The sequence below is a fragment of the Bacillus rossius genome, chromosome 10 (genome assembly GCF_032445375.1).
Source record: "Bacillus rossius redtenbacheri isolate Brsri chromosome 10, Brsri_v3, whole genome shotgun sequence".
Lineage (NCBI taxonomy): Eukaryota > Metazoa > Arthropoda > Insecta > Phasmatodea > Bacillidae > Bacillus > Bacillus rossius.
This window is the reverse complement of record NC_086337.1, coordinates 35,443,147-35,460,121: the sequence shown is the minus strand read 5'-3', so window position 1 is coordinate 35,460,121 and position 16,975 is coordinate 35,443,147. Positions and strand designations below refer to the sequence as shown.

Below are 16,975 nucleotides of genomic sequence, written 5' to 3'. Positions count from 1 at the left end.
TTAGTGGTAATATTGAATACTGGACCATATATTTTTTTTCTGTGATTGTTAGTGATATAATTTGTTTTCATAAACTTTGTCAACTGTATTTACAATTGTATTTATGTAAGCTGTTATATCCCCGTACGTATAATTTATTTGTATAATGAATTATAAATTGTTACTTTATTTAAAAATAATACAAATGACATTAGCATATTTATTGATTTTTATTATTAATTAAAATTCAACTATTCTTTTACTAATTTAAATAATATATATTAATATATTGTGCTTACTATAGTTGCCACACAGAAAATTTACGTTCGTATAGTTTTTTTTAATCAGACCCGTTCTACAATGACGCATAAACGTAAAAAAAACGGAAGCGGATCGTGGAAAAACAAGATACTTACGTTTCGCAATCTACCTACTTATTGCACAATGCACAAAAACGTAGTATACCAAGAATACAGAAATATCTCGGTTAGAAAAAAAAATTATCAACAGTATTTTATAGTAGAGAACACCAAACGTTCGGGATTGACATTTATAGTATAAATATTCGTCAACTAGAGGTATGATTTAGATCATATGTTATATTATTGTACTTTAAATAATTTTAAACGCAATTTTTTCAAAACGTAATTTATCATGGCTACCCCTGCGGCCATATTCTCTTATTTTGTTGGTACCTTAAGCAGCGTAAACAAAAGAGACGATTGTTATCCGGTAAATTTATGATTATTTTTTTGGACATACTCCATTACTGATTACACTGTATGTCATAAGAAAACTCAATAACGGAAAAAAATTATGAATACAAGCACACAGGAAACATGTCTGCACGTTCATATTTTTTTCCTTCGGTTTTTTGAGGTTTCACATAATATACAGTACTAATAACCAGCATATGCATATGTCTTAAAAAATAATCTTATATCAATATTCTCTATTGCGAGAACCATTCAGTTTTCCCCTATGCGTGGCATCGTTGAAAACTTCTTTGCCGTGATTTACTTATTCGCAGATGCCGTGATTTTTCGCGAAACTGTCTGTTCGCATACTAGACTGCAATACGGGTTTTATGCGTCTATTTCTTCTGCTTTGTGATTGGCGGCAGTTTGCAAGATAAGCCATTGCCTAATCGGGCCAGGTAATTAAGAACGCGTTTGGCTCTGCGCAGAATTGCTGTGATACCTGGCATGCGCCTTAAAAGAAACTCAACCAGTCACGAACCACAGGCGAATATTCAGCGTGTTAACAGACAGCTTGTCTCTAAATCTTTTCGCGGAAAAAAAAAATCACTGGTCCAACTTTCAATGTAGCATTTAACTCGTCAATTTGTTGTGGTTTATTCGGCGCGCAATCTTCTGTTTTGTGTGTTTCTTTGCTTAGTATTTTCGATAATTCAAGTAAATTTTACTATAACGCCATCTCGTGGCCGGTTGAGTCAAATAAAATTTAATGGGTTTATAATTTGTTTCGCAGTTTAAAAAAAATTGTAAATTTAAATTCTGGTTACCTTATTTTGCCCCTTCGTTAACTTTAATTTTCGGACATATATTTTGTGAGAGAGCGTAGTTTTAATTCAGTGTGGTTTGAATAAGTATTTAATACGCTTTAAGAATTTATTTGGACACTTAAACGTTACTCCCGGCGGGGTGTTGAAGTTATGATGAGAGCAGCAGCCACACCGTGTTCCACTCGAAGGCGTCGGTGCAGAAGCCCGAAGATGCACCGTCTGAAATAACAGTAATTTAGGACTTTTGATTCTCCGTAGTTTCAAAGTACTGAATATTCTTAGGAACCACTTAGTGTTTCGACTATGGGGTTGTTCTTAATGTGGACTTGACCAATACCAAGAGTATAGTTTCTAACGCGTGTTCAAAGAAATTGAGCTCAATGTCCGTAGATGTTCTTCGTGGACTGAAGGTGGGCGACTGGAACAGCGCGTCCGGTGCGGACGGCGGGTAAGCGCGTCCGGTGCGGACGGCGGGTAAGCGCGTCCGGTGCGGACGGCGGGTAAGCGCGTCCGGTGCGGACGGCGGGTAAGCGCGTCCGGTGCGGACGGCGGGCAAGCGCGTCCGGTGCGGACGGCGGGTAAGCGCGTCCGGTGCGGACGGCGAGCAAGCGCGTCCGGTGCGGACGGCGGGTAAGCGCGTCCGGTGCGGACGGCGGGCAAGCGCGTCCGGTGCGGACGGCGGGTAAGCGCGTCCGGTGCGGACGGCGGGTAAGCGCGTCCGGTGCGGACGGCGGGTAAGCGCGTCCGGTGCGGACGGCGGGTAAGCGCGTCCGGTGTGGACGGCGGGTAAGCGCGTCCGGTGTGGACGGCGGGTGAGCGCGCGTCCGGCGTGGACGGCGGGTGAGCGCGCGTCCGGCGTGGACGGCGGGTGAGCGCGCGTCCGGCGTGGACGGCGGGTGAGCGCGCGTCCGGCGTGGACGGCGGGTGAGCGCGCATCCGTCGTGGACGGCGGGTGACCGCGTCCGGCGTGGACGGCGGGTGAGCGCGCGTCCGGTGCGGACGGCGGGTGAGCGCGCGTCCGGTGCGGACGGCGGGTAAGCGCGTGTCCGGTGCGGACGGCGGGTGAGCGCGTCCGGTGCGGACGGCGGGTGAGCGCGCGTCCGGTGCGGACGGCGGGTAAGCGCGTGTCCGGTGCGGACGGCGGGTGAGCGTGTCCGGTGCGGACGGCGGGTGAGCGCGTCCGGTGCGGACGGCGGGTGAGCGTATCCGGCGTGGACGGTGGGTAAGCGCGTCGGGGGGCCACTGACCCGCAGGGCGGCCGTTCCCGCTGGCCAACTGCTCGGTGGGGAACCAGACCACCGACTCGCTGCACGTGGAGTGCGTGGAGGGCTTCGACGGCGGCCTGCCGCAGAGCTTCTTCCTGGAGCTGCTGGAGCTGCCCGCGCTGAGGCAGCGGCTGAACCTGACGGTGTCGCGCGGGCCGCCCGTGTTCGACGTGTCGGGCACCGAGCCCGGGGCCAGCTACCGGCTGCGACTGTACGCCGTCAACGCCAAGGGCCGCAGCGAGGCCTTCCTCATCGAGCCGGTCACCTTCAAGGGCGTGGCCAAGTTCCTGGGTGAGTCCCGTCGCCGACTCTCGACAATTACTCACAACGGTAAAATACACATTGCATTCCTAGAGACCTGCAAAATTTCGCGGTTTCGATGGCCTTCAGGACAGACTCCACATACCCCAGCACACTCGGGAAAATAACGCGAGTTCATCGGCTGCCGACTTGTAAAGTCGTCTCAGCTGGTTTGTCTGTCATTCGATCCTTCTTCGGTTGGGGGTTTATAACTGGTTGAGATTCGTCCAGATGAACAGTAAGCCAAGTTATCTAAGAGATATATGTGTTTGAATTCTAGCCTATCACCGAATAATTCGCGAATTTTGCAGGTCTCTACGCATTCCTTGTTTGCGTGATTAGCTGGCAAAGTTGAATTTTCAACATTTCTGTGCAGTATAAATAAAAAGAATGAAATGCAATATAAAACAGGAAATTTTTATGCTTAAAGTAAATTTTACTGAGTGCTATGAGATAAGGTTTGATATTTTTTTTTCCATAAAAACAATATTTAAATTTTACCAGGATAAACAAAACTATAACAAAATTGCTGAAATAATTCGAAACTATACCACGCACTAGCGACCAGCATTGATTTTACACCCAAAAATTTTCAGTTTTTTTTTTCCATTTGCTTCTAATTATACATACTCCACAAAAATTTTAAGAATTCAACTTTGACCACTAATTAATAAATAGTATACCTAACCAAAATATAGTCTTTTGTTAAAGTTAGTCCAATCCTAAAGTCTACAAGTCTAACTGTGTTAAAAAAATAAAAAAATTGACCTGAAACGGGACATACACTCTTGTACAACTGTGCCTAACGTACACCTTCTTTTAATAATTTCTTGCAGTGCTGATTAAAAAATTGTAACGGTGAACTTATTCTGAAAACCAGTTTTCAAGAATTTTTTTTTGTTGAAGTAATAATAAACGCTATAAATTCTACAGCATTTTAATGGAGGAAATATAAACCATAAATGCTTCATTTCTACAAAGGCGTTAGTATCATTTCAATAATGGTCATCACTCAGGAACTGGAGCAGTGGAACATGTCACAAGAAATCAACAGGTTAACCCACCACCCCTAGTTTATGAGACCTGCCGTTAATGGCTTGTGCTGTTACACGTCACAGGAAGGTCACTCAGATGTTGCACTCCCTCCGGACGCAGATTCTCTTGACAAAAGTCATTTTGTGTAACGATCTCCAAAAATTTTCAGGTTTAGGCTCAACGTTATTAAAAATAAATTAAAAATACATCATTTAACAGACACAAAAATATTTTTGTATATTTTTTTCTCACGGTATATAGCACCTGCCAGATCTATCAATGCATTGGCCAATCTATTCCCATGTAAAAATAAATTATCTGTGTAATTCTTGTGTGATGAACCATACAGAGCAGGATAAATTATTATGTCTTTAATGGGTATATATTCTTTTTCTGGAGAAAAAAGAGAACGTTTCTTTCGAAGACTTTTTTTCGGAGCGTATGCTTTACTATTTGAACAGATGCTAGCTACTGGCGTCTTTTTCTGGTCCGAGAGCAGACATGAACGCCGGATCTGCGACAGACGCTAGTGACGCAGCGACCAACGCTCGGAATAAAATAGAGAAATACAAAGCAAATGAACAGCAGTCCACCGCGACAATTGTACAGCGATGATTGCTGGAGAACAATCCCTGGAAACGCTCCTAGAATAAAAAAACCTCATCTGTTGAAAATACAGCGTGCCCGTAAAAGATCGTCCTAGTTTCAGTGGGGTATTATAAAAGTTTAATTTAGAATATTTACAAAAACCCACACATAAAATTATAGGTAAACTAACCTACTTTTTCTTACAACTGTCCAATACGTGCACCTTAATTTATATGGCACACATCCAAACTTAAGACCAATTTTCCCACGCTTTGGTTAAAACGTCTGGAGTAATGGAAGCAAGCGCCTCTTCAATTCTGTGTCTCAACTCTAGCAAATCATTTTGCAGCGGCGGAACGTAGACACTATCTTTTACAAAGCTCCAAAAAAAAATCGTTCTGTGTTATGTCAAGTGAACGCGGAGGCCAGCGAAAAAGAGCTCTGTCATCACGAACAATCCAACGGCCAGGGACTTAAACTTTCAATCATACTCGTACAAAAAAGATTCCAATGTCGAGGGCTGAAATTACAAATTCACTCTTAGCAAATTGCAGAACAAAAAATGCTTTACGCTCGGAAGTCGCCATTTTGGCGTAGGTGGAAATGCGAGCGAGAAAACCACGAAGCAGTACTCACGCATGCTCTTATTTGAAACTGTTAGAGTTACTCTTTAATTTTGATTTTGATTCAAAACTCTACAATGCTTACAGTTGATAGTATTAAATTTTAATGAAGAACATTGTTTTATGGACATACGGTACATTTAGAAGGCAGGCGAAAGCGACAAACCGCTCAACAGTTGTGGTGCGCGGCACAGTATGCACGGATGTTCGCAGGCGCTAAGCGAGGGTTGACCCGCTCTGTTGACGTCATTCGAGTCACCTTGATTCTTAGCCTGCTGACGGCCCCGACTTCAACGTCCTAGAGAATACCAGCGCGTCCCACCACAACTTCGTAACGTCTCGCCCTATGATTGGATCCCCGCCGAGCCTTGGTCGTGAACGTCTTTCTGAGCTGCCGATAATTTGGTGGACAGGGATCGAAAAACTACTTTCCATAAACTTTGAAGATTGCTGCGATATGCTTCGCCTTTTAGTTTATAAAATAGCCCCAGTATATTCATGAAACTTTTTTTTACAACAACAGCTGTCCTATGAGCGTGTTGTAGCCATTTACACTAGAAACCTTAGCGACCACTTAGAGAACGGTGCGGCGCAGCTACACTAATATAAGTGAATATGTAGCCATGTTTGAAAACCTTTTCTTGTTTTGATCGCAATGCTTAAAGCTTTCGTACCACACAATTATTCCGTATTGTCATTGACTTCCATAAATTATTTTTATTATTTCTGCCGCTGCTCGACTCTTGCTCGGCGATTTGCATTAGCTGTGGTTGGTTAACGTCAAACCGACCAATCACGAGTAAACGTAGAGAATTAGGTAGTTGTTCAGAAGGACTTGCAAAACCTGTTCAGTTTGGACGAGTATTAAATCCACTTTGATCATGTTCAGGACATACGTAACAAGTTGCAGAGTTAAAAGTTTTTAATAAACTAGTTCTAAATGACGTGTAACTAAAGGTCTTAGTATTAATTTACTAAGTGTTTTGTTACAATATTTTTACGAATATAATTTTCTAAATGTTATAAATCAACAAATTCAGTTGTTTTTTTTATTTCGCAAAACGCGATCGTTACTATTGCAGTTTTGGTAATGATGCGGAGCAATAATTATACTGATGACACTGAAATGTTGTTTCCAGTGTCTCTGGAAGAAGGAAGACGCCGTCTTCCGTAAACTTATTTCTCGAACGTGACGTTGTGCTGGTGTATTTATAGGTTTAAAAACAATTCCTCTCGAAGGGAAGAATCATGAATAAAACATTTTCAGAAAAGGCTTACATCGCTGTTTTCCACCCTTCCCGTGCGCTTTTATTCCCACGTCCGTCTAGGTACATAATGGAATCCCTCGCTGGATGAAGGAATCTCGAAGTTTCAAAGAACTTCGGCAAATATGCTTTTCCAGCGATCGCCCTTGCTATCCGCGCAGGCTTAGATTTTTTTACAACCTCGCTTCCTTGTGTGGAAGAATGTTATACATTTCTGAAGATTTTTAAGGATACTGCTGTATATGAAAATATAAGCTGTTTGTACACATTCATGACTGCGTGTGTTTTTGCAGTCTTTCTGGTTTTCAATTCTGTTACCTCATTAGCCCATTTCCAAAAGTTCAGCTTAAATGTATCCAATTTTGTTTAAACCAAGCGTAATTGATATTACTTTTTTTTATTTTATCAGCTTATGTTTTATCAACTTTTGTTTTATCACCTTATAAATCATAAAAGCGTTTCATTGAAAGCTTCGCTCTCTTTGTACTATCGAGAAAAAAAGATGAAAAAGTATTTTACTAGCTAGGTATGAAATTTTTTAAAAAAGAAACAGGCTTTACAGTATTACTGATAAATAGGTTTATTTGTGTAACAAGTATGAATATTCTTTTTTTTTTTTAATTTTTTTAATTGTCTCTTTCCTCAGTTCAGAATAAATAACATTTACCATTCGAGCATGTGTATTACTAGCACGATGATTTTTTCTGTAGTTATATAGTCAATATCAATTAACACCATCCTAAAAAACCATTATGTATATTTTGTTACTCTTGACCCGTTAACTCACGAACTTCAGCCACGAGCCTTTAAAAAAAATTCCTAGTATGTACGCAGAAAACTCAAAATAGTTATCACATTTTAGAAGTTATACTTCTTAAGGCGCGTTATGGTAAAAAGACGAGTGAATTTTTACGAAGCACGCACCAGATACGAAATTTTCACAGGAAGATCCCACGTGTATGGACATAAAATCATATATAGAATTTTCATAAAAATTAAATGACATACCAAACGTATTGGTATGCCAAATGAAACTTTATATTAAGTGAAATTACCCTGGAATATTATTTTGGTAAACTAAAATAGTCATAATTAAGAGTAATTGTTTTTAAAATCTAGTTGATACTAGTATTACAACAACCATATTCTCCATATAATTTTATTCTCAAAATAATCATATTCTCCATACAATCTCGTGACAGACGACACACCTCTTAGCGCAGTGATTATAGAGCACAGGTAATAGGCTAAAAGTACGTGGGTCAAAACTCTGCTGTGGAAAAAGGATTTACTCTTTATTTTTAAAATATAGATCACTGGATTAAACAAATTATGCTCTAAGAAAACGTTTATACATACATTTTATTTATTCATCGTACAACTGTCATATTATTAAATGCATAGCTCATCCATTGGATTGATTATTTCTACAATGTAGGTCTATAACCTCTATTTATTCTTAAAGTTATATTAAATTAATTACGTTTGTTAGGAAATGAATGTACACGAATTCGCAAAGGTAATAAAAAACTAATATTATAGTGAAAATGTCCGTTAATTCTTAATAATTTATAGTCATCTAACGTGTGCGGAAACAATTTAACAAGGAGAGCAGTATTTTAATAAAATTCCTTGTCAAAATCAGGTCAAAATCGAAGCTTGGTATTTTTTCAAGTCTATTTTGTTTTTATCAAAGACGTTTCATTATATAGTTCAAACCTTTCGCACTGCAAATCGAATGATTTGATAGTCCACGTAGCTGCTCCGTTAGCGAATTCTATTTTTATATGTAAATATTACGATTCCAAAGAATCATAACGTAATATATATCTCGGAAAGTTTGTTTTAATTATGGTCCGAATCTCGAAGAGTTTTCATTCAAAAATATAAACCTCAAAGTTATTAATTTATGGTCGTTTTTGTCCAAACGTAGTAGCAAGAAGGTAACATAAACACAACTTAAGATGGTAACTGATCAACAGAGCTATTAACGTACTTCAATACACCCCGAAAATAATTGGGTTAATGATGACAAAATACTGCCAACTGCTGCAGCACGCTAAATATTCTAAAGCGAGGATTAATCAAACGTACATTGAGCCGACAGATAGTCACTATGCGAGAACGTATTTTACGGGAGTATGTATTTTTTTAACTTTGCCCTGTCCGAAACGTTTTTAACAAGCTCCTTAAGGCCTGCCTCGACCTAAGCTCGCCAATGCTTTCGACACCTTGGCGGAAGGACAGACAACTTTTATTTAAGGGGGAAGTTGGCACTCAGTTGTTAAGGAAGTTGTAATCCCTCCGCGCCCACACGCGAGTGACTCAAGAGTGCCACCGCTGCTGAAAGGTTTCACTTCCGAGTGTCGAAAGTTCTCTGTCCCTTGAGTGGTCGGCCATTTTTCCTGGGATCAAACTACACCGCTCTTCTTCACGGACATCCTACTCTATGGCATAGTGGGCCGAAAATAAACAATATATTGTCTACTTGAAATTTGAATACTTCTAATTTTACATTAAATTAACTTGGAAAAAAAACCTTATAGATCCTTAACTTATATAAGATATTTTGGTTTTAAGCAACTATCGATAGTATTGTGTCAATAGAGATATTTTTTTTTTGCCTATTGACTGCTTGTTACTATAAATTCAGACTTCAGAAAAAGAAAAAAAAAATAATCACAAGTCGGAAACTTGACGTAGTGCTTAATTGATGAATAAGATAAAAGTTAACCAGGCAATTATTGCAAATAGTAACATGCGGACAAAAATATGCTTTGTTAAAGCTAGAGGGGAAGCATCCTTTTTACTTTCCCCTTAAAAATCTAATTTTAAATTGCCCGAGATATCTTTTATTTTGAAAAAATCTTGAAACGAGGAGTGCTTTTAATATAGGTTGCATGATGCTAATAGCCCGAAGCGGTTCGTTAAACTTTTGATGTGGATTAATGGAGAATAAAGAGATAAAATTTAATATCATCTAGAGTGATTAAAATGCTTTACCGAAGTTCGTCACACCTTTCGGCGACTTTTAGGGGCCGCGGGGGACTCCGAGGTCAAACAAACCTGCCCCGGTGAAAGGCGAGGGTTGCCAATTCGCAACAAGAAAATTATAAGTCCACCCTCACAGGCGAAACCGGCTCAATATTACTCGCTGATGCCACACCTTAAGGGTGTATATCCCGTTCCATATCATTGTTTTATTTTTTACGTTTAGCACGGTGAAACTTTTAGACTTTTTGAGTGGCCAAACTTTAACGAATCTAATATTATATATATATATATATATTGCATACTGTTTGCGTAATTAGCTGGCAAATTTGAATTATTTCCGTTTTTGTGCAGTATTTATAAGGAGAAACAAGTGGATAAAATAACATTTTTGGGTTAAAAGGCATAGCTTGTGGCAACTGTTATGTAGTTGAAAATTCTTTCCGAATAATTTATTTAATTTTATCATATCTTTAAAAATCACAAATATTCTGATATTTTTAAAGAGCAATGTGTAATTAATTTTTTTCCTTAAAGAAATTAAACCACATCACATAGCTTCCAGAAAAATTTACTTTAAAAATAAAAACTTCCAGTTTTATATTTCGTTGCATTTTTCTTATCTATATCGCACGAAAACCTTAAAAATACAATTTTGCCAGATAACTATGCAATAAGTGTGTGATATTTTTTTTGTTTTGTTTTGTGACAGTTCAGATACTCTAGAAATGACTACTTCGTTATATGGTTTAAAATTCTTTCAGAATAATTTTCTAAATTTTATTCAAGATGGCACGCTTAACCGTTTGAAAAGTAAATATGAAATAATGACCTGAAACAGGACATACCCCATCAAGAGCGAGAAACATTTTGTTCTTGTAAGGAGAGTTTTGTCACTAACTAAGCGAATGTAAACACCACAGGGCGAGTTAAACTCTCACTCGCAAAATATTTTCTTGAGAGATTTTAATCAAATTTTTAAAAATTTTGAATGTTTTTTTAACTAAATTAAATCCTTGTGATTTCAGTTATTTTTAATCGTTTATAATCTTAAAATATTGATCAAAATTTTAACGGCCAATCAAAGCACAGTAGAGTGAGTAGCGGGAAAAGTATAAGTCACTAACCTAACTCGCTGAAGAAGCAAAGTGCCAATAACGAATTAAACGTGATTGTTCTAAACACGTTTCTTTGCAACTAGTGAACAAGTAGACAAGTAGCTAGTGAATCGTTCAAATTTATTTGATTTTTTGCATTCATCCTTTTGCTACATCACAGAGATTTTTTGTCTTAACAATTGACGAAATGTTACGCAAAAAGAATGAATAAATAATCCCAGTGTTAAAAGTTTTCATATTAAAATTACTAAGAACGCAGATAAATATATCGAGGGATCTTCATAAATCAAACGTTATGTTCGTAAATTTATGGGTGGAAAGTTCACATTGAATACAATTCCACAATCATATTCTTGGTATAAGAGGGAAAAAATAACTTTGGAAAACTAGTCAGGACTAATTTAAAAAAAAAAAAAAAGTAATTTTTCCTCGTATGCGTTTACCCTCATCGTACCGAAACATATAATTTGGAAGTTACCTGGGATTGTGAATCGTATATTTGAAGGACATTCTTCATTGAAAAGTCAGTATATTTCCTGAAACTTTAAACAGTTTGGAACCCATAAGCTAAACAATACCAGTCAATGTTCGCGAAAGCCTGCGAAGTGTATATTTTGGTTTGTTTGCTGGTTTCCAGCAGGGCCTTCCTCGCCGATGCCGGTGAGTCCCTTGCTGGCAGCCCTGGCCGCCGCCGCCGCCGCCCTCTCGCTGCTGGTGTGCGCGGCGGGGGCGGCGCTGTACCGCCGCCGCCACAGCCTGCGCCGGCCGCCGCGCGCCAAGCCCCCGGGGGCGGCGGGCGCCGAGGACGGCTGCGCCTGGGGGGCGGACCACAGCGCGCCGCTCAACCCCGCCGCCGCCCCCGGAGCGGCGGCGGCGATCGTGGCGGCGGACGACGCCGACCCCGACATCATCCCCAGCAAGTACGGTGAGTGTCTGCCCCGTTCCTCCTCGTGGCCCCGTTCGTTCTTCCTCGTGGCCCCGTTCGTTCTTCCTCGTGGCCCCGTTCGTTCTTCCTCGTGGCCCCGTTCCTTCTTCCTCGTGGCCCCGTTCCTTCTTCCTCGTGGCCCCGTTCCTTCTTCCTCGTGGCCCCGTTCCTTCTTCCTCGTGTCCCCGTTCGTTCTTCCTCGTGGCCCCGTTCCTTCTTCCTCGTGCCCCGTTCCTTCTTCCTCGTGCCCCGTTCCTTCTTCCTCGTGCCCCGTTCCTTCTTCCTCGTGCCCCGTTCCTTCTTCCTCGTGCCCCGTTCCTTCTTCCTCGTGCCCCGTTCCTTCTTCCTCGTGCCCCGTTCGTTCTTCCTCGTGGCCCCGTTCGTTCTTCCTCGTGCCCCGTTCGTTCTTCCTCGTGCTCCGTTCCTTCTTCCTCGTGGCCCCGTTCGTTCTTCCTCGTGGCCCCGTTCGTTCTTCCTCGTGTCCCCGTTCCTTCTTCCTCGTGCCCCGTTCGTTCTTCCTCGTGCCCCGTTCCTTCTTCCTCGTGGCCCCGTTCCTTCTTCCTCGTGGCCCCGTTCCTTCTTCCTCGTGGCCCCGTTCGTTCTTCCTCGTGGCCCCGTTCCTTCTTCCTTGTGCCCCGTTCGTTCTTCCTCGTGGCCCCGTTCCTTCTTCCTCGTGGCCCCGTTCCTTCTTCCTCGTGGCCCCGTTCGTTCTTCCTCGTGGCCCCGTTCCTTCTTCCTCGTGCCCCGTTCGTTCTTCCTCGTGCCCCGTTCGTTCTTCCTCGTGCCCCGTTCCTTCTTCCTCGTGCCCCGTTCGTTCTTCCTCGTGGCCCCGTTCGTTCTTCCTCGTGCCCCGTTCGTTCTTCCTCGTGCCTCGTTTGTTCCTCCTCGTACCTCGTTCTTTCTTCCTCGTGCCCCGTTCTTCCTCATGCCGGAGAAGCAGTTGCTGTGCAGTAAAATCTCGCTGATTTTGTAATAGTTTGACAAATTTTTATTAACATCTTAATATTATAGTATGTTTGAATGCTTCAGAAAGTAAAAAATATTACTCTATCTTGCTAATAATAACTAGAAATAATAGTTGATTACGAAAAAAATACTTACCAATATGTACCTACCTTGGAGACATTACGTTTGTCAAGAGAACATTTTTAAGATTTTTAGATAGTGCATTGCTTATATCCTCTATTATTTCCTGTCAGAAAGTTATGACTTTCTGCCATATCGTAGAACTTAGTGTTGTACTCCAATTGAAAGAACGTCACACGGTGGTCAATTTTATGATTAAAAGGTCATTTTATCCAAAAGTAGGCAGTGTCTCATGCCTCCGAGGTACACATATATAAAATATTGGGGTCCAATGCCCCATGAGTATTTAATATATTATAAATGTAACATGGTACCGTGAAATAACAATAAATTGAAAGCTAGTCGTATTATAAATCACAGATCTTAAAACTGATTCAAACAGAACAAAGCGGTGAGTTTTTGTCCTTATTTTAGAAAGAAACTTACTTTACGTGTCATTAAACAATGTTTTACAAAAAAAGTTTGCGTAAACAATAAATTAAGTTTACAAGAAGAAAAGGATGAGGGTTCATAAAATTATAAATGCTAAGACAATCACTTCAACTTTAAACACTATTTAGTAAACTTTATTATGTTTTTGGCGAAATGCCTTATTAATGTCAAATTCATTACTAAATAGGGTATTTTTAATAACACAGATTAGTTTAAGTCACACTTAAAAAAATATAATTAATTTTAATAGTAACATAGTAAGCAAGAAAGATGAGGGTATATTATTGTAGTCTAGAAAGACAGTATTCGGCTAATAATTTTTATGCCTTTTAGTTACACATTCCATTCACCCTCGCCATCACATGTCGCGTGTGTTACGTGTGTGTTTGGGAAGTAGAACAAAACTCTTGAGCTGTCGTAGATCATTGTATTTTGATCTGTTGGATACACGAATGCCATAGTCGAAAGTTGCCTTCTGGCAGAGAATGTTGTTTTCCTTTTGGTCGTATAACCACAGCCTTAAGATATAGACAATTGCAGGTTGAAACATAATTCATGTACAGTTTTGACTACAAGCATTTATTTCACTGGCCTTATTTGAGGGAAACTTAGGCCTTTATGTATGTATGTGTGTGTATATATATATGTATATACATAAAGAGGAATTTGGTATACGATTTGAAAATATATTGGTTTTCACAAGAAACGACTATAAACGGCGAAGCTTTACCCTAGAATTAAAAAAAAAAAAAAAAACTGTTTCATTCATAAGGTAGCTCAAAGTGACTTTTTTGATTCAGTAGACCCATATTATGGTCTCATTACAAAAAAGATTGACAGCGAATTCTTAAAGAATGACTTTAATTTTGGTTAGTTTTTTTCCTACTAAATGTACAATGTAGTGCAGCATTATAATGACTGAAGTTCTTATTAGGACAACAGCATGAATCATAGAATATTGCCAGTTTTTTAATATCTGGGTCCATGTGGTTGAAACTAAAATCCCATAAGATTTAGCAAACGTCATTGGCTACTTTCTTCCCATACACGTCTGCATAAGTGTATTAAATTTAATTATATGTATAGAGGACATATACATCGTTATTATGTTAGGGACACGCATATTCCCCCCCCCCCCCCCCCAATCCATGCCGATCGCTTCATTGATCCAAAGTTTTGTGATAAGATTCTTACTGCATTTTAACCCTTGTAAAAGGTGACTATATTCTAGATATGAATCTTTTTTTAAATTTATACTTCGTAATTCTGATGATACCGGGGTGTTGATCGATTATTTTTGCTTCTGTTGAATACTTTCAATTTCACCACCAGTTAATCGCATGTAGGTACTACACGTCACACCCCTGATAGCCGAACGCAACGTTGAACTTAAGTGTGGAAGATCGCTCAATACTTCCAATAAAACACTTTTTATTGGGAAATGTTTTTCAGATACGTGGTGTGCATTTTTGTCACATAAAGCACCTTAGGTAAATATTTTTTTTCTGTGTGTTTAATGCCTACAGAAAAAAGCCTACTTTTGAATCAGTGGATGGATTCGCAATACGCTTACGTCTCTTCTGAATGTTTGTCAGACTTTTTACCATGTTTTCCTCTCTCATCTCAAGCAGCTGAACCTTTTTTCTTAAGTCCACTTTGAAAAAGTTTGCAGATGTTTTGATGTGATTCCACGTAACTATAAATCTCTTTGTAGCAAACAGGCACTTTACATAAGTAGTTATTTCTGGAAACTCGCATACTATACGAGTATGAAAAGGAATAGAAATTCGCCTATTCCTCTGCTTTTCTTTGACGATGACGTTGAACTATCTTGAATGTAATCAATTCACGGATAGAGTGATTGTTCGTCGTATGACGTTAATCCATAACATTTATAAAAAAAAATTTTCTCTCATCACTTGTAATTTGAAATATTCTTGCTTTTTGCAATGACAATCCTCAACTGTTTCGTGGCTACATAACCTCAATCGTTTTGTTGCATATTGCATTCGCTCATACGACTTTTTCCCCTTCCACCACAGAGACCCTTATCTTTCTATCTCAGTGCAACACAATTTTAACTTCTGTGGGATTCTAAATACCTCAACCAGTTTAAAACTCCAGCTATCCCAATTTCAGGTTAAAAAAAATTGACCCTTGTCCTTTTATTTCTGGACTCTTCAAATAAGGAAAGAAATTGTGTGTAGTTAAAATCAAGTAGTTTTTTTTAACATCATTTTATAAGAATGTAACATTAATTATTGTATCTATTATTATTGTTGTTATATATTTCACAGACACGTAAACCACAAGAACTTAATTATCTTTCATTTCGTTCTGTGCACTTAAGTTGTAACTGTTTCCCTAGCTAGGTTGTAATTAAAGAGAACTGCAACGTAATAATACGAGTAAGAATAACGAAGTAATTTTTACCCGTCTATCCAGCTGGTTTAGGCTATGTCCCAGAATTTTGAGTTACGTTTGAAATTGGGTTACAACAATCGAAAAAGAACCAGTAAGAGTTGATCAATATTTACATAAATTAAAAACCGTGTGGTTTGTATTTCATTTAATGAGTAACTACATGTTTTTATTAATTTGTTCACGGTGTTCACTAAGAATGTACGAGTCAGTGAGACAAGAGCTATTGCCGAATATTTTGATAATACTCTCACAGCAGAACAGTGCAAGTAAATTATATGTGCCACATTTACTTTCTTCAAGACTCCTGGAAACTTCACTCTTTTACAGTCTCTCTTTATGGATTCGATGCCACGTAGAATTTGTTTGAAAGAATACGTGCGTTAGATTTAGTTGTCATCCTTACGGTCATATAGCTACCTTTCCTTTTTCCCCTTGGGTAGCTTACGCTGGGGGTCCCTTGTGAAAGTATCAATTATGGGTTGAATCGACTGTAAAATAAACACAAGGCCTAAGGGCCCTAAGGGAACCAAGCCAGATGTTTTCCGCACGAAATCTCCGTTATCTTGCTTCCCCCTTTTCGCAATCTTACTCCAAGGTAGTGCTGACCGAACAATTATTCCCACATCTTCGACCAACCACCACCTATTATTTCACCGCAACTGTGTTTTCCTTCCGAATCATAACGCAAGCGAATAGGTTATTTCCTCTTCCCCACTTTCTTTTTACTCCTCTCTTTCCTATCATCTCTCGTACCTGCAGCTCCATCCGAGGCCTTTTCCCTTTTCTCTCTCACGTTCAACAAACATCTGGAGCCTTATAACACTTTTTTCACGCTGGAAGACGTAATCATCTATTCTTTACCACTTCAACCCCGAACTCCCTAAAAAAAAAAAAAGAAGTTTTCCATCTCTGCCGCTCAAGTTTTCTCTCTTATTTCTCTCTCTGGATCATAGCATCCGAGCTCCGAGAAAATTCATAAATGTCTGTCTGGTTTATTGGGTTGAGCAGCGGTGATGTCAACAAGAATAAGACCGCCATTATTAGTAATGTTATTTTTTTTGAGCTCTCCCTTGTAAATTGAAATTTGTCATTCCAAGAAGTTATCTGCATAAAAGTAATAAAAAAATCTCTTTTGTTAAATTATTGTTTCTTTTCTATCCTTTTATTTTTTAAATCATTCCCGTGCGTATAAAGTATTTTTACCATTCGTCAAAACAGATTTAGGCCTACATTAACTAATATATATAAATTTTTCAGCTGGTACTTTAGACACACAAAGAAAAACTGAATTTATATTAATCTGATTTAATTTGAGCAAAAATATACAGATTAGTAAGCTGAACCTCATTGAAAATTCTAATAAAGTTTTTTTTTTCATACATATTATAAAAAGGGACATCCACATATGTACCAAATGCA

General features: G+C 39.5%; 1 protein-coding gene across 2 annotated transcripts in view; it reads left to right on the top strand.

Moving 5' to 3' along the window:
* LOC134535946 (nephrin-like) overlaps positions 1-16,975 on the top strand; it is a 325,160-nt gene that overhangs the window by 291,145 nt on the left and 17,040 nt on the right. Inside the window, exons 11-12 of one of the 2 annotated variants that reach the window (XM_063375364.1) lie at positions 2,758-3,060; positions 11,330-11,614. In XM_063375364.1, the coding sequence (XP_063231434.1) occupies positions 2,758-3,060; positions 11,330-11,614 (588 nt within the window). Of the gene's footprint in view, positions 1-2,757; positions 3,061-11,326; positions 11,615-16,975 lie in introns of both variants that reach the window. The other variant, XM_063375362.1, reaches the window with a different exon arrangement.